General features: G+C 48.2%; 2 protein-coding genes across 3 annotated transcripts in view; both read right to left on the minus strand.

Moving 5' to 3' along the window:
• Positions 1 to 850: 850 nt before the first annotated feature.
• On the minus strand, positions 851 to 2,279 carry Bhlha15 (basic helix-loop-helix family member a15). Its single transcript, XM_057765928.1, has 2 exons — positions 2,177 to 2,279; positions 851 to 1,501 (listed from the first exon to the last, which is right to left on the minus strand). Exon 2 carries the CDS (start codon positions 1,455 to 1,457, stop codon positions 864 to 866), a length of 594 nt encoding a protein of 197 aa, XP_057621911.1. The 5' UTR covers positions 1,458 to 1,501; positions 2,177 to 2,279; the 3' UTR covers positions 851 to 863.
• A 2,067-nt stretch (positions 2,280 to 4,346) lies between these two features.
• The window catches only part of Lmtk2 (lemur tyrosine kinase 2), a 94,419-nt gene continuing 73,735 nt past the window's right edge, over positions 4,347 to 25,030 (minus strand). For both annotated transcript variants that reach the window (XM_057764478.1, XM_057764477.1), the window contains exons 10-14: positions 21,111 to 21,260; positions 16,667 to 19,610; positions 9,769 to 9,901; positions 9,154 to 9,393; positions 4,347 to 7,855 (exon numbers count right to left, since the gene is read on the minus strand). In XM_057764478.1, coding sequence (XP_057620461.1) covers positions 7,827 to 7,855; positions 9,154 to 9,393; positions 9,769 to 9,901; positions 16,667 to 19,610; positions 21,111 to 21,260 — 3,496 coding nt within the window. In that variant the 3' untranslated portion in view covers positions 4,347 to 7,826. The remainder of the gene's footprint in view (positions 7,856 to 9,153; positions 9,394 to 9,768; positions 9,902 to 16,666; positions 19,611 to 21,110; positions 21,261 to 25,030) is intronic.

Genomic DNA, 25,030 nt, shown 5'->3' on the forward strand with positions numbered 1-25,030 from the left:
CCCACGGAGGGTCTCAGGTCCCAGGCCCCACTCAGACTGTGATCAGTCACAGTCTAGGGCACTGGAACCTTTCCAGAAGTCTCCATTGGGGGGGGGGGGGCGGGGAGAGAACCCACTTATCCACTTAAAGTCCCAGGAGGCCTTTCTAAGCCCAGTTGTTAAGTTGAGCCCAGGACATTTGGGCTTTCAAGATGGCTTGTGCAGAAAGAGCTGCCATCTTGGCTCTGCTATATTCCCTGATGAATTGTGGGTGACGCTTTGGGCCTGGCCTCCATGTAGACCCACAATACAGGAGGGATCTTGGGCTCAGCGGTAGCAGGGACATTTGAAAGTGACGTTCTTTCTGGAATCGTCCTGCGGCCACCACACATAAAGAGAACTGTGAGGAAGGATAGCACCTTCTCATCCTGCCTGTTCTGTGGAAACAGCTGCAGGGACCAGGCAGGCTTTCCTCAGAGATTTGGGCCTAATATGCCTTGATGCTGTCCCCTGGCTGGCTAGGAAAAACTGCCCCAAGTTGATGGCTGAGCCGACGTTCAAGGAAAATGGAGTCACCAGAGATTCAACCTTGGGCTGCGGGATGTAGCTCAGTAGGCCAAGAGCTGGTTTAGCCTGCACAGAGCGCCTTTTCAGTTCCTAGCACCGCACCATACGGTGATGTGTGCCTGTAATCACAGCCATAGAGAAGGTGAAGGCAGGAGGATGAGGAGTTCCAGGCCAGCATGGGTCACACGAGAGATTCTGGTCAACAACAAAATACCCATAGTGTCATCTTCAGTCGGGCTTGTGGCATGGAGGAGCCAGAGCTGAGCTGAGCAGGCCAGATCAGCACTGTCAACCCAGCCCAGAACCCAGAGCGGGTGCTAGCTGCCTTCTCTGAAGCTGTGGATCTGTGTAGAGTACCGTTGCAGGTGGCCCTGGGGCTGGTCCTCCGTGGCACCTAGCGTGGCCCCAGCCACCTGCTGCTGTTGCTGCTGCTGCTGTTGCTGATGATGGTAGTGTTGATAGAGTTTAGGACCTGGCGCAGGACCCGGCCCCTCCAGCCCCGGGAGGCGACTGCTGGACATAGTGAGTATGGTGGCTGTCAGCGACTTGATATAGTTCTTGGCCAGCGTGAGGGTCTCAATCTTGGAGAGTTTCTTGTCAGCCCGCACGTGCGGGATGACCTCACGCAGTGCTTGGAAGGCGTTGTTGAGTTTATGCATCCGTTGTCGTTCTCGCTCATTGCTCTCCAGTCGCCTCTGGATACTATTCTCCCTGCGGCCACCAGACCCCTGTCGCCGGCGGCTGACCTCTGCTCGCGGTCCACCTGCACGGGCCGTCCTACTCCGAAGACCCTTCGACAGCTCAGACCCTCCTGAGCCTGACTGGGGTCTGTCGGGAGTCTGCTCTCCTGGGGTGGCTTCTGTGTCCTGCACTGATGTCCGGCGCCGAGGAGGTCGGTTCTTGGTCTTCATCGCTTGTTTTCCCAGGAGGTGGTGGCTGGAGGAGGCCCTTCGAACTGAAATTGAGAACACAGCCCCTCTGCAGTCATTCAGTGTGCTGGGAGGGGGGCGGGGGGCGCGGAACGGCTGTCTCATAGCTGTTTTCCAATGCAATGCTATCAATAGCCAGTACAGCAGACCACGGGTGCACAGTGACACCTACGCACTTCCCATTCACGCTGAGCCCTGTGTTGACGCACCCATGGTCCTCCTTGATCTCACATGGACACATTTTTCTCCCACTTGCAGTCTCCCTCTTCTCACTGATCTGGGAACCCTTTCCAGGTCCCATGCCCCTTATTATTGTCATGTACCTCCTCAACCTAGGTGACCCTTGACAATTTATTTTAACCACCCAGGAAGAGGTCCCAACCTTGGCTTATGGGGTCCCCCCCCCCACCACTGTCATTTGTCCCAGAGACAGGCAGCACTCAGACAGAATGTCTATCAACAGCTCTCCTGGACATGACACAGGCGCAGACACTCTCAGAACCAGAACAGCTCCCAGGTCATATTGACAGTTGCCAAGGCCCTGCAGCAGCCCCCAGTTCCACCACGTGGATGGCACCAGACAGTCTGAGTGGGAGCCACCATCTGTGTTTTCCTCCCACCCTGAGCCAGACGTCCATCTGGTCCTGCCTCTGGGTCCCCTCCCAGGAGTCCCATCCAGTTCCTCCAACCCCTTGGTTTACCTGGGGATCCGATCCGAGGCCGCACGCGCTGAGGCTGCCCACGGGGGACAAGGACACGTAGCTTTAGCCACCACGGGCGGGGCCGCGGGAAGCATGTAAATGAGTTCGCTGGGCGGGGCCAGGGCGGCACCTGCGGCCACGCCCCCCGCTCTGGGGACCCGTGCGGACCAGCTTCCCCTCTCCCTCTGGGTCTGAGAGCCCGCGGTCTCCACGGACCCGCTGGGCGGGGGAAACCCCCAGACTGCACCTGGCCAGTGCACCTGGCCTGGGGTTAAGGCTCAGAACAGAGTCTAGGATAAGCCACCCCGCGTAATCTTACAGGAACGGCAGCCACATCCCTGAACAAAGCGGGCACGATCTCTCCTTCCCTGCCCCAGAACACCTTGAATTTTCCAGCGGACCCTGCGGGTCCTAAGGACTCGAGAACACAGCTTCTCCCCGCTGGAATATGGTGGGTCAGGAAAGCTACCCAGGTAACTAGATCTCCAAGTGGCAAGGTGTCAGTCTTTGAGAGTCAGAAAATTAGGCTATAAAACAACAAACACACCCGCTGCCTACCTGCTCTATCTAATTGATGGCACCTGCCTGCCTGCCTCGATTTCCCCAGGTTACAAGGGAATTACAATATAAAAGGTTATGTGGCAGGGAGGTGGCTCTGTGGGTAGAGACCTGACATCAAATCTGATGACTGAGTCTGGGACCCACAAGGCGGAAGGAGAGAGCTAACTCCCCCAAGCTGTCCATGAGTGTCATGGTGCTCACAGGAAACAGGTTTTCCTGCTGGCCTTTAACAATTTTTTTTGGTTGTTTTGTTTTGTTTTGTATGTGTGTGTGTGCTCACAGGTCAGAGGACAACTTGCAGGAGGTTGTTCTCCACTTCTACCATGAGTTCCGGGGCTGAAGTCATCATTAGGTTTGGCTACAAGTGACTGAGCCATTTTGTTGGCTGTAGCAGCCATGGCTGCCCTGGAGCTCCTGATCCTCCAGCCTCTGCCCCGAGTGCTAGAATTAAAACTGGGTACTGACACACTCAGCTCAACTTCTGAAAAAAACGTGCTGAGAATTATCTATGTATTCTTTAATCCAGTGAGTGCTGGTTACAGACGTCTGCTGTGGCAGTATGGTACAGGCTTCCTTTCTTTTTCTGTTTGAGACAGAGACTCCATAGCCTAGGCTGTCCTCAGACTCATGGCAATCCTCCTGTCTCAGCCTCCTGGTACAAGGATTATAAGTGTAGTTGGTCACTATGCTCAGCTAAACAGATTTTTCCCCCATGGGCTGATAGGACATGTCAAAATGCAGCCAGAAGATTCTGGGTGAGGTCTCATATTTGGCAGACTTGGGTGCCAAACCTGTGACCCAGCCCGCCCATGGGCAATGTCTGGTAGGAAGCTGTCACCTCCCTCATGTCTCTTGGCCTTCAAGGAGAGAACAGGAGAAAGTCAGAGGTCATGGAGACATCCCACTATTGCATAGGACAGCTATTGTTTGAGACTGGACCTCATTCATTCCATAGCCCAGCCTGGTTTTAGGCTCATGGCAATTCTCCTGCCTCAGTATCCCAGGTGCTGGGGTTAAAGGTGTGTACCATATCCAAGACCAGCTAAAGGCTGTGATGTTTAATGTGTTGGTTCATGTGTGGTGTGGGCGCATGTGCACATGCACGGAGTATGAAGGTCAGAGGTCAACATCAACTGTTACTACTCAGGTGCTCCATCATTGTTTGAGAGGCTCTTTTGGGACAGGATAGGATGCTAGGCTGACCAGTCAGCCCCAGGGATCTGCTGCCTGTCTCCCCAGAACTGGATGACAAGCGTGCAGCCTCCACCCTACCTGGCCTTTCCATTTTTAGACATCATGAGTTTAAAATTGAACATGGCTCTTAGCAAATAAGCCATTTTCCAGCCTGAAGGGCCAGTTGTGAGCTTCTTGGAGTTGTACTTGGGGGCCGGGCCAAGCCAAGGCCTCATAAACCAAATCTCACCTGAACTCCTCAGTAAGTAGAAATGCTTGGATTACAGAAACCACAGCCACACGTGCAGGCTCTACAGTGCTCTGTGACCCATCGTCATGCCCTCAGGACCATGGGGGGCTCAGAGACCCAAAGCACCGCACTAATCCCCCACATGGAAAGAACAAGGAATAAACGTAGCAACGGAGTTTATAAATATATAACTATATTTATTTTGAATATTAAATAGTTTTTAAATTACAAGCAATTTATTGAATCACACTAAGCTTCAATATACAGTAAAAATCTTACAATTTAAAAATGTACACAATTTAAACTCCAAGTTCATTAACTGTTATTTTGCCGTGAACCTTCTGACTGTGTGAAGTACAACCCAGTAGGTGGCAGGCCTGGAGGGTGTGACTGCCCCATCCAGGTCTCAAGCTGTGGACATGATCAAACAGTGGGCACATGCACAAGTCTGGTCATCAAGACCCAGCTTCGCCTGTGCAGGCTTCAGTAACCAAACATGTTCAGCCACTGAGATGGCTGTGGGTGACACAATACTGTCAGAGCATCTTAAGAAGTTAAACCGAGTTTCCTTATGGCCAAACGGTGCCACCGTGTTTGCTACCTAAGGAATATTGAGATGTGTCTTTGAAGTAACCGTGTCTGCCCGTCTCTCGAGGTGGGTGCTCTGAGGGGTAGCACACAGAACCTGACACGTGGTTACACCTGAGATTTCAGGCAATGGGCTGATGTGGGGGGGGTGGTTTGAGGCGTTGCCTGCTTTCTTCCCCAGCCCTGGGGACAGACATGCAATAAGTCACTAATTCTACAAATACCCTATGAGAAATATGAAGAAAGAAAAAAGGTTTAAAAGGGCATTTTACAGCAGGGAGACAGACCTCCTTAGATAAAGCCATCTTCCTAAAAACAGTCGGGCCTCTACAGCTGGAGACAGAGGCCGCTGGTAACTGTAGCCTTTCAGTGACTGACTCTGGCCTTTCTGGGCAGAGTCTGAGTCTCATGGGGAGGGGACTACGTTTTTCCTTCTGACTCATGATCAGTCTTCATATAACAAATGGAGGATAGCAAAGGAAGACATGGAGGGCTCATTATTATTTTATTTTTAAAGAGAACTTCAAAGGTCAGTTTCCAGTCTGAGAGGTGGAAGATGGGCACTTAGGAAGGCAGGAAAGAACCACTGGGTCCAACCCCGAGCTAGCTACAGGACCACTGATTTCACTGCTTATTCAATGAGCAAGTCTGGGAGCCCACCAACCGCAACCAAATTATCACTGAAACAAAACCAGCTGCGTGTGGTGGAGGAATTTGGGAGGCAGAGGCAGGCAGTTCTCTGTGAGTTTGAGGCCAGCCTGGTCTACAAAGCATGTTCCAGGACAGCCAGGACTACATGGAAAAACCCTGTCTTGAAAAAGCCAAAAACAAAAATAAAAAACAAAACAAGACAAAGCCCATATTGGATGGCAAAGCACATGCTCACTTTTCAAAAATGGGCAGGAATTTAATCTATGGAGATGTCTGTATATTGCTTGGGACTTTGGGAGGGTGCACTGACAAGTGTTACACATTAGTCTTCCCTTCCATGCGACACCCACCCCCACCCAACTCAAGATATAAAATGCTTTTGTTTTGGCAATTAACATGAGAGCGATACAGATATAAATATAAATGGGATTGTATTGTTAAAATTCCCTCAACATGGTGATAGATGGCCAGCCCTCAGCCATCAATAAATCTACCCCGGGCTGGCTGTGGAAGAAGGCTATATATAGAGTCTATGGATCCCCGTGATTGTAATCAGTAAATCTGAACTTCTTAAACCTATAATTTGAAAAGAAAAAAAATCTTAATATAACTGCTTCTCTCCTTCTCAGGACTTCTAAGACTGGTAGAAAGAGGTAAAAAAAAAAAAATCAGAAATTTCACACAGCAAAAAAATTCAGTTATGATAATTTTGGCAAAATTACTTTCAAATGCCCTGTTTGTAATATACACGTCATAAGATCCAGTGCTTTCTATGGAGCCCCGGCATGCTAGGCCTGCACCAAGTACGGGAAAAGGAGACTCTCTGTTCTTAATTGTCTTCTGTTGATTGTAAAGTTATTGCTTAGTATAAAAAATTCATGGATCGAATCAAGAGTTGATAATAAAGATCATAATTTGCTATGTAAACTGACGCCGACATCCACACTTGCACTCTGTAGGAGGGCCCAAGTCCCTCTGATTGACATTACCATGTCCCAGTCAGGGCCTGGAGACTCACCCCAATGTCACACTGGAGTCTGGATAGTGGGGTCAGCACCGGGAAATATTGGGGGTGATCAGCCCATGTAAGAGCCACCCCAACAGGTGCAGTTCCCGCTCAACATGGCATTGCCATGGCACTGGCCGCCAACACTTCCTTACATCAAAGTGGACTCCTGGCCAGCAGAGCAAGGCCAGCCTTGTGTTGGGGATACCAGATCCTTCGATGCTGAGGCTATGCTGGAGACTTGAGATCCCTTTCAGAACAAGAGGAGAGCAGAGTTCTTGACACAGAAAGGGAGGCATGTGTGGGTCCCCCAGGGTTGCTGGAGGCCCTGCAGGTGCAGAGCGCTGCCGTCTCCTGGGTGCTGTGGCCTGGAATGGGAAGCCCCAACCCCAGCCATTTGCAAACAGCTCTCTCAGCAGCATCCACACTGGACAAACTGCTCTTTGCACCCACCGTTCCTCATGGGGCCTCAGAGGTCCCCGCCTGCCTGCAGGACATATGAGAACTCTTGCAGGCTGGCCTCTGTGGAGAGGAAGTAGTATGGGCCTCATCTGCCACACCAGAAAATGGCCCTGGGCACTGAGAGCACTCTGAGTTGTGGGTGCATCTCTTATTGGATTTTTACCAAAAGGATTTAAAAGCACAAGAGGCAGGACTGGCTGCTCAGAGAGAATCCACCTTATACAGAAGCATGCTTGATGCATTCAACGAAACTAAGCAGCAGTTCTGAACTCATCAGAAATATTTCCTCTAGGAACATAGAACACAAACACCCAGAGTCAGCATGGCCTGGGAAAGAGTACCTGTGTACACTTCCCACAGGTCTGAAGACAGAACACTCAAAATATCGAAGCTTTACAGTACCATGCAGGATAAACACACGAGAAGACAGGAAAAAAAAAAAAGAAAGAAAACAAAAACCAAAAAAAAAAAAAAAAAAAGCCTAAAAAACAGTGGACAGCACCATCTTGGCCTGCCATGTTTTCCTTGTATAATTTACGATGCTGTACAATACTGGGAGCTCAAACACTCATCCACAGTGCAGTCAGAGAGCAATTAGTGATTTCCTTAAAAAACAATAAATATGGCTCACTTGTGACCATTCCCCTGGTGTATCCCTTTGTGGCACCTGTGCCCAAACTAGAAGCTCAGATGTGGTGGGGAAGACACCCACACAGAAAACAGACCCATGACAGGGGGCGCACAGGTCCCCAACACTCATGCGCCACAGCCATGTGGAAGTGCAGCCACCTCAACAGGATGCCCAGCACAGAGCGCGTCTAATGCACGAGCAGGACAGGCGAGGGCTGCAGAGGGAGCTGGCTTCCTGAGCCTTATGTCAGCCACCAAGGAGTTGATGTCGTCGCTCAGGCGGACATGCAGGAACGCTGCTTGGGCCAGGAGAGTGTGTCCACAGCCGCCTAATCTTTCTCTCCATCTTCACTGCTGCCTATTTCCCAAAAAGAAGCAACATGACAAAGAAGGTCAGCTTTAAGAACTGACTACCCAGATACTAACAGCATGGAGGTGACCAGATCAGACTGGTAGGAAAAGGAGCTGTAGCTGGTGTCTGGCTGCTCCATGCCTTCCTGTGCTGCCTTCCTGTCCCTCCTTCCCACAGCCTGCAGGGTTCTGCACACACAGCTGCTTGGCTCCCACAGTGGCTCCATGGCCACAGTCAGGGGCACTGCAGTAACCTAGTCTGACCTGTGCACCTGCCCCCACAGAGATCCTTAGGCACAGGCATTATCTCATCGGCACAGGTGAAAACTATGTAAACAAATAAAAGCACTTTATATCCTACATTTATTATTTGATCTGTAAACTTCAAATAAAAAATGTACCTATTAACATTTATCTTTCGATCTTGGTATAGGGAAAGAGGCCCATATGTTCAGGTATTGCTCCTTCAAATTGGTCCCTGCTGTGAGTTCCCAGCTTGACCTCTGGTATCGCACGGAGACCAAGACTTAATGGTAAAATCAACACTGCCAGGGAAGAGACGGAGAGCCTGGGCTCCAGTCCAAACCACAGGTCAAGCGTGCCCAGAACGGGTGCCTGTGCAGGGTGCTCCTCTGGGAGGGAAGTGTGACCCGAGGAAGCAGGGCTGGCAGAAAGGGGAAAGAAAACAGCCCTCTCCAGGACCTCCAAGATCTCTAGGGCCAGGCTAGCGGGGCTATACAGAAACGAGCATTGGGAGAGACTCTGAATGTGGGAAGCATGGCCACATATGCACTGTCCAGCTTGTGAGAGATATACCAGGCCAGTTATTTCAGCTACTTGGGAATCTGAGGAAAAAGGATTCAAAGTTCAAAGCCAAACTAGATACAAGATAGGCAGGGTGACTTGGTGAGACTTTGTCTCAAAAACAGAACAAAACAGAGTAAGAAGAGACCTGGGATGAAGTTTAGTGGTAAACGAGTGAGGGGCTGGGGTGTGGCTCAGTCGTAGAGCCCCTGCCTAGAATCCCCCAGTGAGGGGCTGGGGTGTGGCTCATTGGTAGAGCACCTGCCTAGAAACTCTAGTAAGGGGACGTACCTTAACGTTGGAACAACATGCTTAGTATACCTGAGGAACCACACCCCACCACAAACTGAGATTTTCAAGCAAATGAATAATCTACTCAGGAAAGACTAAATAGCATCAAATCATCATTCCTTTGGGTCTTTGATAGATGAGCATTCCTGGCTGAAAGCCATCAAGCTTCTGCCATGGCCCCGCCCCCAGCACATGCAGGGCTCCTCTTACCTCCTTGTTCAATGTCTGAGTCCGTGAGGTGTGTGAGAGAGAAGCTGGCAATGTTGGCAGGAGAGATGGAGAACCTGGAGCAGGGGGACACATGTGGCCAGTTCTGCTCCGCACTCCTGGCCGGTGGGGGAGGAGAAAAGTATTTGGAGGTTTGAAGAGAAGGCTTGGAACCCAGAAGGCTTGTTGTTTTGGACATGAAAGGATCTGGGGAGAAGTCATCATCCCATTCAAAGCCTCCACCTGCAGTAAGAACATCACCCTGTTATCACCTTATGCAATCAATTCTTGATAAGGAGAGGGAGCCCAGGGCATGCGGCACAATCGGCCAACAGATGGCAGAGCAGAAACACAGAGGGAGTGTGTTTCTTCAGGGGGCATTTAAAAACAAGTTATGTTTCTTTCCAACAATGTTAGCATTAGCCAGGCGTGGTGGCACACATCTTTAATCCCAGCACTTTAGAGGCAAAGAGGGGGAGCTTGTTTATATTCCAGGCTAGCCTGGTCTACAGAGTGAGGTCTGTCTCAGAGACCAGCAAACAAAACAACAAAACAACTCCCCAAATAATGTTCCTTTCCCCAGCTTTTGCAACTGATCAACACAGCACAGACAAATACCTTCTTCATCCGTGGAGCTCTCCGAATTCATGCACCTGCCCAGGTAGGGTGAGCCTGATGCTGCTGCTGGGCTGCTGGGTCCAGGACCATGTGCTTCTCCTCCGCAGTGCCCCAGTTCTTTGGTGGGAGTTTCCTGAAAAGCCAGACAAATATTCTAGTTTTCAGAGCCCACTCTCTAACCACACCCAGGTTGACAGACTCATCAGATGAGGTGTCCTAAAAAGAGTTATTTACTTTACATGAGGAAGAAGGCCTCAGGCCTTCAGGATCTAGAGTTACAATGATTATGAGCCACCAAATGGATGCTGGGAACCCGGGTCCTACACGAAAGGACCCATGAACCGTCTCTCCAGTCCTGACCCCCACCACCCTTTTGACACAATCTCCCTATGTGGACCAGGTTGGCTTCAAACTCTAGACATGTGCCCACCTCTCAGCCTCCTTTTTTTTTTTTTAAATTTATTTATTTATTATGTATACAATATTCTGTCAGTGTATGTGCCTGCAGGCCAGAAGAGGGCACCAGACCTCATTACAGATGGTTGTGAGCCACCATGTGGTTGCCGGGAATTGACGTTTGGAAGAGCAGGTAGTGCTCTTAACCGCTGAGCCATCTCTCCAGCCCCTCTCTCAGGCTCCTTTAATCACTGGGGATTAAAGGTGTGCACCAGCAAGACAAGTTCTTTCCAGCACCATTTTTCTTTTCTTTCTTCTTTCCTCCCCTCCCCACCCAAAACAAGGTTTTTTTTTTTTTTTTTTTTTTTTTTTTGGATTTTCGAGACAGGGTTTCTCCGTAGCTTTTGGTTCCTGTCCTAGAACTAGCTCTTGTAGACCAGGCTGGACTCGAATTCACAGAGATCCGCCTGCCTCTGCCTCTGAGTGCTGGGATTAAAGGCGTGCGCCACCACGGCCCGGCCAAAACAAGGTTTCTCTATGTAGCCCCGGCTGTCCTGGAACTCACTCTGTAGTGAGTCCCGGCTGGCCTGAACTCACAGGGATCCACCTGCCTCCGCCTCCTGAGTGCTGGAATTTAAGGTATATGCTACCATCACTTGGCCTCTTCCTTTTTTTAAAAGACAGTATCTTACTATGTAACCCCAGGGCTAGCTCATGCTGGCATCAACTCTTGATCCTTTCAGCCTCTTGAATGATGGGAATACAGGTCTGTGCCACTACATATGGCAAAGTCCAGCCATACCCGGTCCCTCGAATGTACCTCAGGCATCTGTATAAGGCATGTGCAACAGTCCTAAAACCTCCGAGAAGAACACAAACAAGCAGATGCAGGAGGGAAGAGGCCCAGACTTCAGAGTGGCACCAAGCTGGCACTGCATGGCAGACATGTTGCCTTTGGAATGCCCTCGCCTGGACAGGGTTGCTGGAGAAGCCTTTGGTTCTGATTCTAGTAAAGGAAGGGCCCTTCTAACCCTCAGAGCGGGACAACTCAAGAGTCCTTGCTTTCCTTGTCCTGTCACCCCATCTCCATGCAATCCGATGGCTGGTTCTGAAGAGGACCCCTGGTGTTGTATACGATTTCCCTTCTTGTGTGGCAGACTTGGGCACCAACTTTCTGTCTGGAGGACCAAGAGGGTGGACAAGGCTGGGATTACAGGGCTATCATCAAGGGGAGGAGCTTAGAAAAGCAACTAGACAAGAGCTGACCCCAAACAACACAGCAAAGTTGTGAAAACTGGACGGTGCAAGATGAGAGGGTGCCACCAAGTTCCAGCCCGGCCAGGGGCACAGCACCAGGCCACGGAGTCGAAAGAGGAACTAGTACTGCTACCGAAGCCCACAGGACGCTGCTGCTGCTTGCGGCCTGAAGCCAGCTGTGAAGGCCTAAGACAAACACATCAATACTCCCCATCAACCTGAAATGACAGATGCCCTGTAGCATGCCGGGAAGACACAAAATCTAAAGTGACCCAGTCTTCAAGGAGCCAGGGCAACCTCACTTCACAGAAGAAATGATCCACACAGGTGTCAAAGGTCACAAGCACTGGGATTATCTGAAGAGAATTTAGATGGTGAGGTCAAATGCTGTCGGAAAAGAGCTGTCGACTCAGAATCTATGCTCAGGGAAAACATCCTCAGCAGTAAGGATGCGATGAAGAAACGGCTGTCGGTGGGTTCAGGGGAAAGAGAAGCTGAGAAAAGTTGAATGAACTTCTGCAAGTAGAACAAGACACAGACAGGAATCCGGGAACCAGCGCTGAAGACAGAACAAAAGGAGACAGAATCGAATATAAAACCATCTGCCTTGAGTTTTTTCTTTCTTTTCACAAAAACTATCAGATTGCTTTTGTATACTTATTCATTTACTCTGTGCATGGGACTGCATATGCCATGACACACATGTGGAGGTCGGAAGTCAACTTGTGGGAGTCACTTCTCTCCTTCCTCAGTGTAGGAAACAGGGACTGAACTTGGGTTGCTGGGCTTGGAAGCAAGCACTTTTCCTTAGTGAGCTATCTTGCTAGCCTTTGCGTGCACCCCACTGTGTGTGTGTGTTAGTTAAGGCAAGGTCTCACATCACCCAGGCTGGCCTCCAACTAGCTGTGCAGCCAAGGACGACCTTGAGCGTCTGATCCTCTTGTCTCCACTTCCTGAGTGCTGGGATTATGGTTTGTGGACCACCATGCCCATCTTATGGGGGCTGGTATTTATGCATGCTAGGCAAGTACTTTACCAACCAAGCTTCACCCCTAGCTCACACTCATGAATTTCTTAAAATGTCTGACGACTGAAAGTAAAATACACTGCACTATTTTTTTGTCTGTTTGTTTGGTCATGGTGTCTTAGCCAGGCAAGTGTTCTACCACTGAGCTACACCCCCAGATCCTGATGAGATTTTTCAGTGGATGGAGATATAAAGTACACAACACAGTCAGGAATGAGGGACAGTAAGCAACACTCTATACTCTAGCTGAAGAGGAGAAACACTGATTCCAAGTCCACCCAAATAAACGTGATGAACTCCCTGGAAGTATATAACACTAGGGTACACGAACACCCGCCAACACTCTGTTCCGGAGGAAGTAGACGGAATGGGAAGAGCAGAGGCAAGTGACACACCTAAACCCAAGCACAGCACTGAAAACAGACGTTCAGGGGCTAGGAAGATGCTTTAGTCCAGACAGTGCTGCCACATAAGCATGAAGATGTGAGTTTAGACCCTGGGCACCTATATTAGCCAGGCACGGGGGCAAACACCTATAATCCTAGCAATCGCCTCACTAGCCCCCATAAATAGAATTAGTTCATACTAGAAAGATACAAGAAAATTTCCAACTGGAGTCAGCCAGCTGGCTCGGTAGGTAAAGGTGCCTGCTGCCAAGGCTGATGGCCTGGAGACCCACAAAGTGGAAGGAGAGAACCAACTCTCCCAAGTTGTCCTCTGACCTCCACATGTACACTGTGGCATAAGTGCACATATACTCAATAAATAAAAGTGTAATAAATGTATAAAACAAATGCAATAACAATTATAAAAAAGAAAATCTCCAAGTCTTAGAAATTACATAACATACATATAAGACTCTGATGGGTCAAAGACGAAATCTTAAAAGAAAATGGGAAAACAATCTGAGCTGGATGAAAATAAAAATACAATGTATTTAAAATTTGTGGAAAGTAGCCATAGCAGCAAAAAGAAATTTATACCATTAAAGTCTAATAGGAAAAAAAAGTCTCAAGTCCCAAGTTTTTACCTTAAGAATCTAAAAAAAGGGGCTGGAGATCACTGGCTGTTCTTCCAGAGAACCTGGATTTGATTCCCAGCACCAACATGGAATCTCACATCCATCTGTAACTACAGTACCTGGGGAATCTAATGTCCTCTTCTGGTCTCTGTGGACACTGTGTGCGTGTGGTACACAGACATACATGCAGACAAAACACCCATATTCCTTAACAACAAAACAAAACTAGAAAATGAAAAGCAAAATAAACCCAAGCGAGTAGAAGGAAATGCTAAAGATGAGGCAGGAATCAATGAAATTGAAAAGAGAAAACAATAAAGAAAAAAAAAAACCATCATGAAGGCAAAGCCATTCTTTGAAGAGACTAACATATCTTCCAGTGTCTCCAGAAGCTCCCCGAGGAAGAAGGCACTTCCCTAGTCATCCATCGAGCCACTGCCCTGAAATCCCAGCCAAAGACAGCACCAAACAGTAGAGCTAAACAAAGCAACCAGAGAGCCCCAAACCTTACCAACTCTACGAATAAATGAAAGGGAGGTTCTCTTCTGGTCTTAGGAGCCATCTTGGCTGGATGGTTCTGGAGGTCAGGCTTGGGAAGAACCGTGGAAGCAGCAGGAGGTAGGTAGACAGTCACCTGGCCCACCCAGGGGTCAGGCTCAGTCAGGTGTGTTTTTTCACCACGTGCAGCAGTAAATGAAAGGGTTTTGTTTGCTTACTTTTGATCTGCTGCTGGCCACCTAGGGTTCAGCAAATCAGGCGCACACTCTATGGCTGGCCTGTAGCCAAGCCCTGAGAAGCTTGGTAAGAAGGAAGGTGATAGCGTACAGCATCCTCGGGACAAAGGCTGACAGTGGGAACTGGAAGCCTCCACTGTGGGACCCTAAGAAGCTACCTCCCAGAGGCCAAGATGAAGCCAAGGGCTTAGCTTTGAGAACTGAGAAAAAAAAAAAAAAAAACAGTACAAGCAGTATCAAAGACACCAAGGACCCTGTACCTTCTGGCATATAGTGGGAACTACTCTTGGGTGCTATGACTTGAAAGCTTAATCATAATCTGATTCAAGAAACAAATTCAGGGCCCACATGTGACAGTTATCATCTATAACCCCAGCACTAAGGAGACCAAGGCAGCAGCACTATTAGTTCAAGAAGCCTGAGCTACATACAAGTCTCAGAAACAAAGACTAGGGATAGATGGCAGTGACAGTATACTACCAGCCCAAGTCCTGGGATCCATCAACATCCACATAAACTAGTAATTCAAAGCTTACAAAGACCAACAAACAGCCGGGCGGTGGTGGCGCACGCCTTTAATCCCAGCACTCGGGAGGCAGAGGCAGGCGGATCTCTGTGAGTTTGAGACCATCCTGGTCTACAAGAGCTAGTTCCAGGACAGGCTCCAAAACCACAGAGAAACCCTGGGAAAAAAAAAAAAACAAAAAAAAACCCAACAAACAAAGAACACAGAGGAAGGAAGGGGCTGGGGAGATGGTTCAGTGGTAAAGTGCTTGCATGAAAGCCCGAGGACCCAAGTTCAATCCCTCACATCCATGTTAAAAGTTAGGTATCTGGGGCTCAGCAGTTACAAGTACTAGCTGCTCTTCCAGTAGACCTGGGTTTGATTCCCAGCACCCACGCATGGTAGCTCACAACCATCTGTAGCTCCAGTTCTAGGGGATTCCTCTTCTGACCTCTTTGGGATCCAGGCTTGTAAGTGGTACACAGAAGTTTTGTTTTTAATTAAAGCTGCGTTCTTAAAACAGGGAGCCCCTGATTCAATTAGATACCTAGTCTCAAAAAATAAGACAGCAGTCAAGGAAGACACGAGACATGGACCTTTGACTTCTACTTGTGAGCAGACACAAGTGTATGCAGAGAGAGAGAGAGAAGAAAGAGAGCTCTCCAGTTATAAGCTGTTTCATTTTCAAGAAGCCTGTATAGCTACCAAGCCACCAAGGGTCAAAGCAGAAGAGCTGTCCTATTCTCCAGACTCACCCTGCAGGGGCTGGCCACTGTTTCTTAGAGTTCCCTGCCAGCAACTGTTCTAGGCCTGCACCCAAGTGTTGGGTGTTAGTGCCTAGTGTTAGTCAGATTCTAAAATTTGGTCAACTAATTTCAGTGGAATTCTGTTAGGAGATCCAGGAAGAATGCCCAGGACTCTACCTTAACTGAATGCAAATGCCCTGTACAAAATTAATTTCTGCTGATTCTTGGAACATTACCAGTCTCAGATGACTTCCACATTACCATAGTCTGTTGTCTCAACAGCAATTAAAAGACAAGACCACAAAGCTAGGCATAGTGGACACCTTTAGTCCCAGCACTCAGGAGGCAGAGGAAAGTGTATTTCTGAGTTCAAGGCCAGCCTGCTCTGGTGCGTTCTAGTCAGGGCTATACAGAGAAACCCTGTCTTAGAAAAGTAAATAACCATCAATAAAATGAACAAGACCACAGCTGTGATGACACGAATGATGCCCTCCTGGGGAGCCTAGTGTGCTTGTCCTGAACTCATGGCATGCTGAGGGCATGAGGCAGCCAAAGACGTCTGCTTTGCTTTCACTGCCTGCCTCGAGTGCGACAAGACAAGCTGAAGCCGTCACATCCCAGGTGGCAGTCATTAGGAAAAGGTTACTTCTAAGGCTTAGAATCTCAGCGCCATGATATGAGAGGCAAGACACAGGCTTCTCATCAAAGGCATGGACACTGCTTCAAGCTGGAAGGTGATGATGATACAGGTGGATTGGATTGGATGATACAGTGAGGGGAAGTCGGCACGAAGAACAATGGAACCAAAAGGATGGGTGTCTTGTGGAGCCAGAAAACAAAACCAGTGGTAAAGCACCTGCCAAGCAAGCAAGAGGACTGGAGCGCAAGTCCCCAGCACCCAGGTAAATGCCGAGAAGGATGCACCTGTCATCCCAGGACTTTCCAGAGCAAGCTGGTTGAGATGAGCTGAAGCAGCGAGTTCTGAGTTAGGTGAGAGAACCGGCCTCTCTATCATGTGGAAAGTGAACAAGGAAGACACCGACACCAACCTTGCCCCACACACACATGCAAACGCATATACCCAAGCACTACATACATAAAAGAAAATTCTGAATTTTTAAAAACAGAACCAAATCAGGCCACAGTTAGCTTCACACCTTCTTGAGCTTCTTGAAATTCTCTACAATATAAAGAGAAAGAAGTCTGAGATACCTGGTCAAACAGGTAAACGGTGACATCATCAAAAAATGTCACTGCCTTCTTTTCCTTCTTCCAGTCATCTGGCAGCTGCTCAATAGCCTCAGCAGCTGAGGGTTTCAACAAACTCCGCAAGTGCCTGCCATCATCATTACTAACTATAATGGGCACCGGGTGCTCTGTGTCGTCTTCTGACTCGGAGCTAAGGCTGTGCAAGTTGAAGGCCCGCAGGTCCTCGTCCGAGTCATCACTGTTCTCATCTTCCTCATCAGCATCCATCCCATCCTCTGAGAGGTCCAGCACCCCAGACACACAGAGTTTGCCGAGGTACTTCCCTTCGATGTCTGGTTCCTTCAGCTTCGGGCCCTCGAAGTGGCTGGACATGGACTTATCCAGTGTGGAACTTGTGTATGCAAGGAGTTCATTAGTGTTGGTGCCGGTAGAGGCCAGGGTGCATGGGCGATCTTCCTGTGTCTCCAGGTCATCACAGTTGCTAAGTTCTGAATTCAGCAAACTAAAGGGGCTGCTGGCCTCATCATCTACAGGAAATGTCTCTCTGGAAGCATCAGCTGGTGTGGGCTGCAACATTTCTTGTAGTTCTGAGTGACAAGAATTCTGCAAAGCAGACACCTGACTTTGATCTGGCTGGCTCTGTGGGGCTTCCAAACAGCTGTCTCCGACATCAGAACTTTCCTCTGGAACAACAGGCTCGGGTGGGGACTGGCCTTTTACCAAGGCCGGGGCAGAGGCAGAGGCAGATGTCACTGGGACCTCCTCAGGCTTTTTATCTGGCTCTGAGTCATTGTCTGAGAAGTATGCAGAGTCTCGATACGAACTCTGGGTGCCTACTGTGAAGCTCTGAGGGTGGCCTTCAGCACCCCTGTGGCCATCGCCCGCATCTGAGATGACAATGACTGGATTGGGAGGCAAACTGTTCTGGCCACTGTCACCTGCTGCAGTCGTGTCTGAATCAGCAGTGCCCTCAGGTGCAGGGTGCAGGGTCCACTCAGGAGATTCCAGGTTCTCTGTTTCATAGCCACTGTCTGCGGGCTTATCAGGGGGCAAGAGTTTCTGCGGGGTGTGGGAGCCCAGGGACTCTAGCAATGCCTCGTGGACATCCACCGAGTCCAGGGAATCTGGTGTCTCCACAGACTGCTCTGAGGTGGGGATGGGTGTTAACAAACTGTCTTCTAAGAGGCTATCTTGGCTGGTGGAGTCTGAGGAGAGGGCAGATGCCAAGGCTGCATCTTTGGGGGCAGCCTTGTAATTGATCTCATTTAAAGTCTCCACAGTTTCTGAGCTTTTCTCCAGTGAGCTGCCACTAAGAAGGTCTTCTGAAAATGGCTGATTTTGTAAATCCTGTCTGGATTCTGGAAGACTACTTCCCATACTACCCTGACCAGCAAGACCATCATTCACAAAAGTGGAGTCTCTTTTGTTGAGATCCAAGGCCTCCTTGTTTTGGCAAGTGATGTCTGGGGGTCCATCACCCTCATCACCCTCATCATGAGTTTTGGCATCAGTAAGAGTTTCATCTGGGGTAGTCATAGGGCTGGGGTTTACAGCCAGGCAGATGGAGTCCTCAGGGACTCTGACATCTATAAAAGATTTGGTTTCTCCTGGCCTCAGAATTGACTCTAAGGGGCCATTAGAAGGTGCTTCTTCTGTGAGTGAGGCCAGAGGTATCTGCACGTCTGGGGAGGCTTGTGGTGACGTATTGTCCTGAGGCATGACACCTGTACTTGCATGCTCTCTGCTCATGCTTTCCTGTGACAGAGGAAAGCCCAGTGTTGTCTCAGGAAACTCAGCTTCAGAACTCAGAGAGTCTCTCTGGGGTGAACCTAACAGCGTCGAGGTAAAGCCTGCATTCTTAAGTTCTGTTTGGAGATCATTCACTGGCTCCTTGCTAGGCAGCGAGTCTTTCAGAAGATTTTTCTCCTGAAGAAATAAAAAGTTTTTTGATAATTCTTGAACACTCAGTGGATCAAAGTGATCTTGGTGCAAAAGACTTTCTGATAAGCACAGAGGGTCCTGGTCGAAAAGTTTACGGGACTTTTCTTTGTCGAGATGGCAAGTGTCTTTGGGGTCATCCAGGTTCGAATTCAAGGTGGCTGGCTTAAAGTCAGTTTGGACCCCATTTAGTTCCATTAGATCAAATATTTTTTGGTGACTGGGCAGGTCATCTGCTCTGTCAAGGTCACTGGAAATGTTGAAAGGGCTCCCAGGGAGGCTGGCTGCATGCGAGTCCTCGGCAGAGCTGGGTTCTTTAGGGAGGGCACTGCTCTGGAAGAAATCGTCATCTGGACTGGGCTCCTCAGACACAAGGTTCTTGAGGGTCGTGAGCTGGGGTGCTTCAGCTCCAGCCCTTTCTGGGTTATCCACTTCAGTTGTGAGCAGTGCAGGTGGATAGTCCAGCCCTAAGTTGCTGCTGCTTTTCTCTTCCAATTGGATGTAATAGTCACTTCCAACAGAGAGGTTATGGGCATCAAACACAGGAACCACCCCAGGGGCCCTAAGGGGGACTTCTTGGCCACTATCATCTTGTTTGCCAGGGCCAGGATCTGAAAGTGAACTCTCAAACACTTCAACTGGGAAGAACATGCTGGAGAACGACAAGGCTTCGTCTGGGTGACTCCGAGCTCGCTCATCAAAATGGTCATGCTTGGCAGCTTCCCACACATACTCAAAGCTCAGCCCCTGGCTGGTCTCAGTCACCGTGAGGACCTCCTCCATCTCCCGACCTAGCCGGTCCCGGGCAAAGTGGTCAAGGATGGGGAAGGCGGCACTACTTGATGTGTCCCTACTGGTGGTGTTTGGCTTGAGAGCGGTCCACTGCTGTTCAAAGTCGACCTCTGAGTCCCGCTGGCTCTGCATCCGCAGGTAAGTGAGTAGTCGGTGCACATCTTCTGCAGCTGGCCTCTTGTCAGGAGACAGCCAGCAGAACTGTAACACTTCATACCTGAGAGCCACACAATGGACAATTAATGAACGGGACACACTGACTGGAGGTAAAGAATAACCTTACCTCAGAGCCAACTCAACACGCCCTTCCCCAAGATTTCTAGACCTCAACCACTGCCAGCCATGTTAAGGGCTTACCTCAGAGTGATTATGGTGCATGAGGAAAGGAAAGAACACATGATGCACACATTCTTTTTTGATTTTGTTTGCAGGACACTTTACAGTATACAGTTACAAGCTGTCTGCCAGATCACATGTTCTTGTAATAACCTCATAAAAAATATATTTTTTGGTTGCTGTTCTAAATCTTTTTTGTTAATGTTTTGATAGCATTCTAAGAACATGCAAATTGTTTTTTAAAAAAACATGATTCATGCTCTAGCTTGCATATATTTAGTTTTAATGTTTCATTAGCATATATTAACTTTTTTCCTTTTATTTTCCAGACAAGGTTTCTCTATGTAACAGCTCTGGCTGTCCTGGAACTCACTCTGTGGACCAGCCTGGCCTTGAACTCACAGTGATCTGCCTGCCTTCCGAATGCTGGGATTAAGGTGTGCATGCAGCAGCACCACCACCTGGCTAGCACATATTAATTATGCACAATAATGGGTTTCATTATGACATTTTCATACAGGCACCTACTGTATTAGGATCATATTCACACAGCCACCCCCCACCCTCTCTTGCCCTTTCCCACTCCCATAAATCCCATTCTTCCCAACTAGCCTCTCCTCTATTTTCATGTGTGTGTTTGTGACCCAAAGGTGTTCATTAGGGCTGCTTACAGGACTCTGTGTATCTTATCAGTGGCTATACCACTGAGAACTGCCTCTCCCTGGGTCACCAATCCTATGTGTATCAACAGTTAAGGAGGGTCAGGATCCCATGAGCACCCCATCGCAGGGTGCTGACAAGCCCAATCTTGTAGACCACTGAATTCTGAAATGGTTCTGCCACATTCTCGCCTTCAGTTTTCCGAAACATTTACTTATTTATTTAGTCAGGAATGGGACACACCATGGCACTTATTTGGTTCAGAGGGCTCTTTGGAGAAGTTGCTCTCTCCTTCCCCATGTGGTCCCAGGAACCAAATGCTTGCTGGGTTTCGTGGTAAGTACCTTTACCCCGAGCCATCGTGGTAGCCCTGCATTCTCCTCTATTTAGCAGAGATGTGTTTAACACTTTCTGTCAAACATTAGACCTTGTGTGTGCTGGCCAGGGCTCTTCCCGGCACTACACTCACACTCACAGTCCTACCCTGAGTTTCTATTTACTATTACTTTAAAGACTTTAAGTATGTGTGCAATGCAAGTGTAGGTGACAACGAGATAGGCTAATGCACACATGACACTTGCATGATCAACCATGAATAATGTAAAAATGAGGCTGTGAACTCGGATCCTCCTGCTTGAGTGGCAGGCACTCCCTGACTAAGCCATCTCCCCACACTCCTTCCTTGTTTTTGTAGATTACAAATCAGAAGGAAGCTACCAACCATCTATCAGAATAAGGCTGCTCCAGCTGGGGCTTTGGGAGTTTCATGTCCCTCTCTCTAACGACTTGATTGAGAACATCCAGGTCGGAAAGATTTGCATAAGGCTGAGCAGCATTACTGAAGAGTTCCCAAAGTGTCACACCCAATGACCTGTGGAAAGCAAGAGGGTCATGTTGTGGTCTCATTTTTATTTGTAGCATCAGCAACTGTATGAACAAGATATGCATGGAAGTAATTATTTATTAGTAAGATCAAGATAAAACAGCTCTTAAATAATATCCCAATGGCAAAAAAAAAAAAAAAAGCTATTTGGATGACCAGAAGGCCTTCTCATATTTATTTCATCACTATAATAGGGCATAATATAATTGCAAGAATTAAACAATATGATCCCTTGTGATTTTAAAACTTAAAAGAACCAGGCAGTGGTGGCACACACCTTTAATCACAGCCCTTGGGAGGCAGAGGCAGGTGGGATCTCTGTGAGTTCAAGGCCAATCTGGTCTACAGGACAAGTTCTAGGACATCCAGGGATGTTGCAGAAAGAAACCCTGGTCTCAAAAAAACCAAACTAAACCAAACCAAACCAAACCCAACAATGCTGTGGAACAATCCTTCTGTACACTGTCAATATGTATTACTACCACTGGTTAATAAAGAAGCTGATGGCCTCCAGCAAGGCAGGATAAAGGTAGTGTGACAACCAAACTGAGAACACTAGGGTGAAGAAGGGTGGAGTCAGAAGAGACGCCAGGAGACAAAGAGGGAGCAGGATATGCTGAAGGAAAGGTAGAACCACGACCTACCTGGCAGAATGTAGATTAATAGAAATAGGTTAATTTAAGTTATAAGAACTAGTTAGTAATAAGCCTGAGCTATCAGCCAAGTATTTATAATTCATATTCAGCCTCTGAGTCGGTTATTTGGGACCAGACGGTCAGCACAGGAAAACTGCGCCTACAAAGCGACAACAAAAAGATCCCCCACAAAAAAAAACAAAGTTAAAGGTAATTAGTTGAAAGACTGACAGGATGTGTTAAAGCTTGACAAAGTGGTTCAACAATATACATACTCTGAATTCTGAGATGGGGAATCATACTGAATAACTATAAACACTATAAAATAATTCCAAGATACTTTGACATGAGTAAAACCTCACTTCACAATCAGTCCTGTCACCTGTTGTTTTGGTTGCTCCTTAGCCTCCTAGCTTGTGGCAGGTGTCACCACGGTGGGGTACCCTATCTCAGGGTCTATCCAACTACCTCTTTTGTTATTGGTGCTATCTGTAGACAAGTTCTCACCGTGTAGACTGCACTAAAAAGGAATGCCTCGCTTGGTTGTTAATCACAGTGGTCCTCCTGCCTCAGTCAAGTGTTAGGTTTATAAACATGTGATGAACACCCATCTCCCTCTCCCCCGCCAACTTGTCCTTGCACCCTAGAGCTCTGTCCTCTAGAAAGGATTCTGCTTAGTTCAAAGGAAGGCCTTTCCTTCAGAGCCTCCTATTGCTGCTTTCCACTCTTACTGCAATACAGGAATCTCCTGGGACAGGCTCAGAGAACCAGGAATGTCATCTGTAAAGTTTACATTTTAAAAAATTGTATTATTTTATGTACAGAGGTATTTTGCCTGCATGCATGTCTGTGCACTGTTTGCAGGCCTGGTGCCATGGAACCCCTGGGAACTGGAGTTAACGATGGAATGTGAGTGGCCATGCTGGTGCTGGGAATCCAACTCGGGTCTTCTGCAGGAGCAGCCAGTACTCTTAACCACAGAGCCATCTTTTTAGATTCTTCTGGGACAATTCTAAACAAGTAAGTTGGTTCTTAGGATCCATATCACTCTTTTTTGTTTTTAAATAAAAGTCAGGGTCTCGCTATGCAGCCCAGACTGGCCTGGAACTTACTACATAAACTAGGCAGGTCATGAATGCAAAAAGATTTGCGTGCCTCTGTTTCCAGTGCTGGAATTAGGGGTGTGTGCCACCACACATGGCCTGTATCTAACATTTAGTGACAGAGCCAGGTTTGGCCCGGGAAAGTGGAGTTTTTCAAAAGCTCCCTGTGATTTATAATTCTGTCTTCTTCCAGATTTGGGGTGTGGTTATGAGACTGTGGAGATATTTTGTGTCTTAACAACTGAAGCTTGCCTAAAGATCAGAATGCAGAGTTAAGCCACTAAAAGGCCAGACAGTGGTGGCGCACACTTTTAATCCCAGGACTCAGGAGGCAGGGGCAGAGGGATCTCCATTAGTTCAAGGCCACGCTGGGCTACACAAAATTGATTCAGTCCAAAAGAGAAACAGAGCCCACACAAAGGTGATCCCAGCACTTAGGAGTCACCTCCCCTTAATCCCAGCACTAGGGATGTGGAGACAGGAGTGATATGGCTGGGCGGGGAGAGGGATATAAGGCGGGAGGAGACAAGAGCTCAGTGAGTCCGAGGCAGCAGTCTGAAGCAGGCAGTCTGAGGACAGGATCGCCCCTATGGTCTGTGCACTGACAGAGGTAAGAACTTTAGTGGCTGGCCACAATTCTTCTCTGATCCTTCAGCTTTCACCCCGATAGCTGACTCCGAGTTATTATTAACAACAATTAGAATTTGTGCTGCATGAGACTGTTCAATACCGACTAGGAGCCTGTGAGTAACAACAGCACACAGTGGTTTTCTTTGCTGTTTTGCATCCTGGTATTCAATTTCCTGCTGCTACTGTACAAGTGACTGAGTAGAGTCAGCATGTCCCACGTCCACAGAGATCATTTCTCCTAAAGGAGGAAAGAGGATGAAAGCCCTCACGCCAAGCCAGAAGGCAGCACCTTCTCCCTGGCAAAGAATCCTCAGGGGTGTATGATCACTTTCAGTACAAAAATGTTTAAAACACTGGCTATTGACCTTAGAGAGTTTCCAATTTTATTGAAGAAAATAAAGGATCCATGTGAAATGCTAAAAACCAAAAGGTTTGTTTGGCAAGAGACAGAATGAGCCACACTGCCTATCTCCTGCCTCAGGCTTCCACAGCCCTCACTCACCTCACTTCCTTCTCCTCCAGTAAGACATTCTCAGACCAAAGCACCAGGCTCTGCCACCCCCCAACTCTTCAGAGGGCATGAAAGGAAGCATAGGTTCCCCAGCTCCTTAGGCGCACAAGTCTTATTCTTTTGGGAAGAAATGTGTTCTGCTGCTTTCCCCACCTCTGCTCTAAATTCTGCATGAGGTTCCCTCATCCACCTTGGCATGAGCAGGATGGCGGACCCTGCCAGCAACTGTTTTGACAGTCAGGAACAGTGCCAATTCTGCCTTGGGAAACACAGGCTCCATTTTCACGTCAATCATCCTGCTAAACACAATAAAAATGCCAGTGAAGCATAAAAAAAAAATCTTGAAGAATCTAAGGTGGGTAAGAAGGCAAGAACTTCCAGGGTGAAGCTAGTTTTGAGCATACAAAAGCCACCTTTGAGCCCTGGGGCACCTATGCAAGCACTTAGGTTTCTTTGTCTAAGGCTCCATGGAAGAAGGCAATGCTGAGCAGGCCAAAGCCCTGGGTCTACCCAGGTAAAGTGTCCCACAGAAAGACTCTACTTCTGGGCAGATATAAGCCAGCTCCTGAAAGGTAAACTGCCAGACAGGGAGAAAGAAGAGTGACTAATGGAGATGAGTTACAAAGTAACCAGAGTCAGCCTTGAAGAATCATTTTCTGAGAAACATTTTAAGCTCACTCTGCAATGCCCTGTATGTGGCAAGGCACCCAAGTACCCAAAAGAGGCAAATCCAGGTCCTCTATGGGGGAGTGAATCTCAGTCTAGATGCCATGCAGTCTCACAATAAGGAGAGTCAGAGGAAGCAATTCTCCATCCAGAAGCGGAAGGTATTATTTATTGCAATAATTTGACACAGATCACAATTCAGTTATAAAAAAC

This window comes from Chionomys nivalis, chromosome 3 (genome assembly GCF_950005125.1).
Source record: "Chionomys nivalis chromosome 3, mChiNiv1.1, whole genome shotgun sequence".
Classification (NCBI taxonomy): Eukaryota; Metazoa; Chordata; class Mammalia; order Rodentia; family Cricetidae; genus Chionomys; species Chionomys nivalis.

Bases quoted from the DNA above. Each gene is read 5' to 3' on its own strand.
- Bhlha15 (XM_057765928.1), bottom strand. From the start codon at position 1,457: ATGAAGACCAAGAACCGACCTCCTCGGCGCCGGACATCAGTGCAGGAC.